Raw genomic sequence first — 932 nt, forward strand, 5'->3', positions numbered from 1 at the left:
TGGCCCCACTTAGTTAATTGCCAAGCACAAAACAATAAACAAAAATTATTTCCAGACATCTACAAGTTGCTTAAGAAAAGTAAACAAAAAAATAGGGATATCCAAGTGATAATAACATAAGATAGATGTGAATGACATAAGTTGACACATTTACATACTGGCTTGGAATCAATCAAATTTTAGCTTACAGACAATATAAGTTTTCTTTATGAAACAGAATTCCAGTATGAGGTGGAAAAAACAACAATAACAATTATAAAGCAAAGATAGATACACACCAGTTCCACATCCTCTTCATTTTCATTCAGGGGAATTTTTTCTTTTTTCTTCTGCTGAATTCTGCCATTCTCTGTGATTTGTGACTTTTTAGGATCATCAAGAGATGACTTTGCCTGTCCAGGTAAGTACACTCTTTGACCACTCTGGCATTGTACATCTAGAAGCTGTGTCAGGAAGTGTGTCTGTGCCAAGCACTGCATTACTGAGTTGAAGAAACAGGTGTTGCCTAGATTGCTAAGACCCTAAAAAGAAGTAAATAATCAGATTATCCTAAATAATTCCTTCTTCACAAATAAAATACAGTACTTGGAGACATGCAAAGTTATACTCAGCAAATTAATAATCAAGTTGAAATTTTTGTCAGTTGTTCTTTTACACTAACCTTCCAAATATTATCTCTAAGTTCTTTTCACCAACTTTCCAAGCACTTCTCTACTTAATTCAAAATGAAATCTCTCAAAACATACCTTCACTTTCGGCAGTGATGCAAGAACACTCGCTTGCGCATTTCGCTGATTTTTTGCGGCTTTAGAGTTGTCATCGAAAGAAGAAATAGTTCCTTTGGTTACAGTCACCGTTCCAGATTCAGTCCCGGAGATATATGAAGGTTTATCTGCAACATTATAGATTGACAGTCATAAGAATCCCACCTG

The 932-nt window shown here is 35.1% G+C and overlaps 1 protein-coding gene across 1 annotated transcript in view; it reads right to left on the minus strand.

Moving 5' to 3' along the window:
- Positions 1-932, minus strand: part of LOC119592427 (ubiquitin carboxyl-terminal hydrolase 16-like) — a 48,003-nt gene that overhangs the window by 14,802 nt on the left and 32,269 nt on the right. The window contains exons 10-11 of the mRNA XM_037941250.1: positions 747-892; positions 279-521 (exon numbers count right to left, since the gene is read on the minus strand). Coding sequence (XP_037797178.1) covers positions 279-521; positions 747-892 — 389 coding nt within the window. The remainder of the gene's footprint in view (positions 1-278; positions 522-746; positions 893-932) is intronic.

This window comes from Penaeus monodon, chromosome 30 (assembly GCF_015228065.2).
Source record: "Penaeus monodon isolate SGIC_2016 chromosome 30, NSTDA_Pmon_1, whole genome shotgun sequence".
Lineage (NCBI taxonomy): Eukaryota > Metazoa > Arthropoda > Malacostraca > Decapoda > Penaeidae > Penaeus > Penaeus monodon.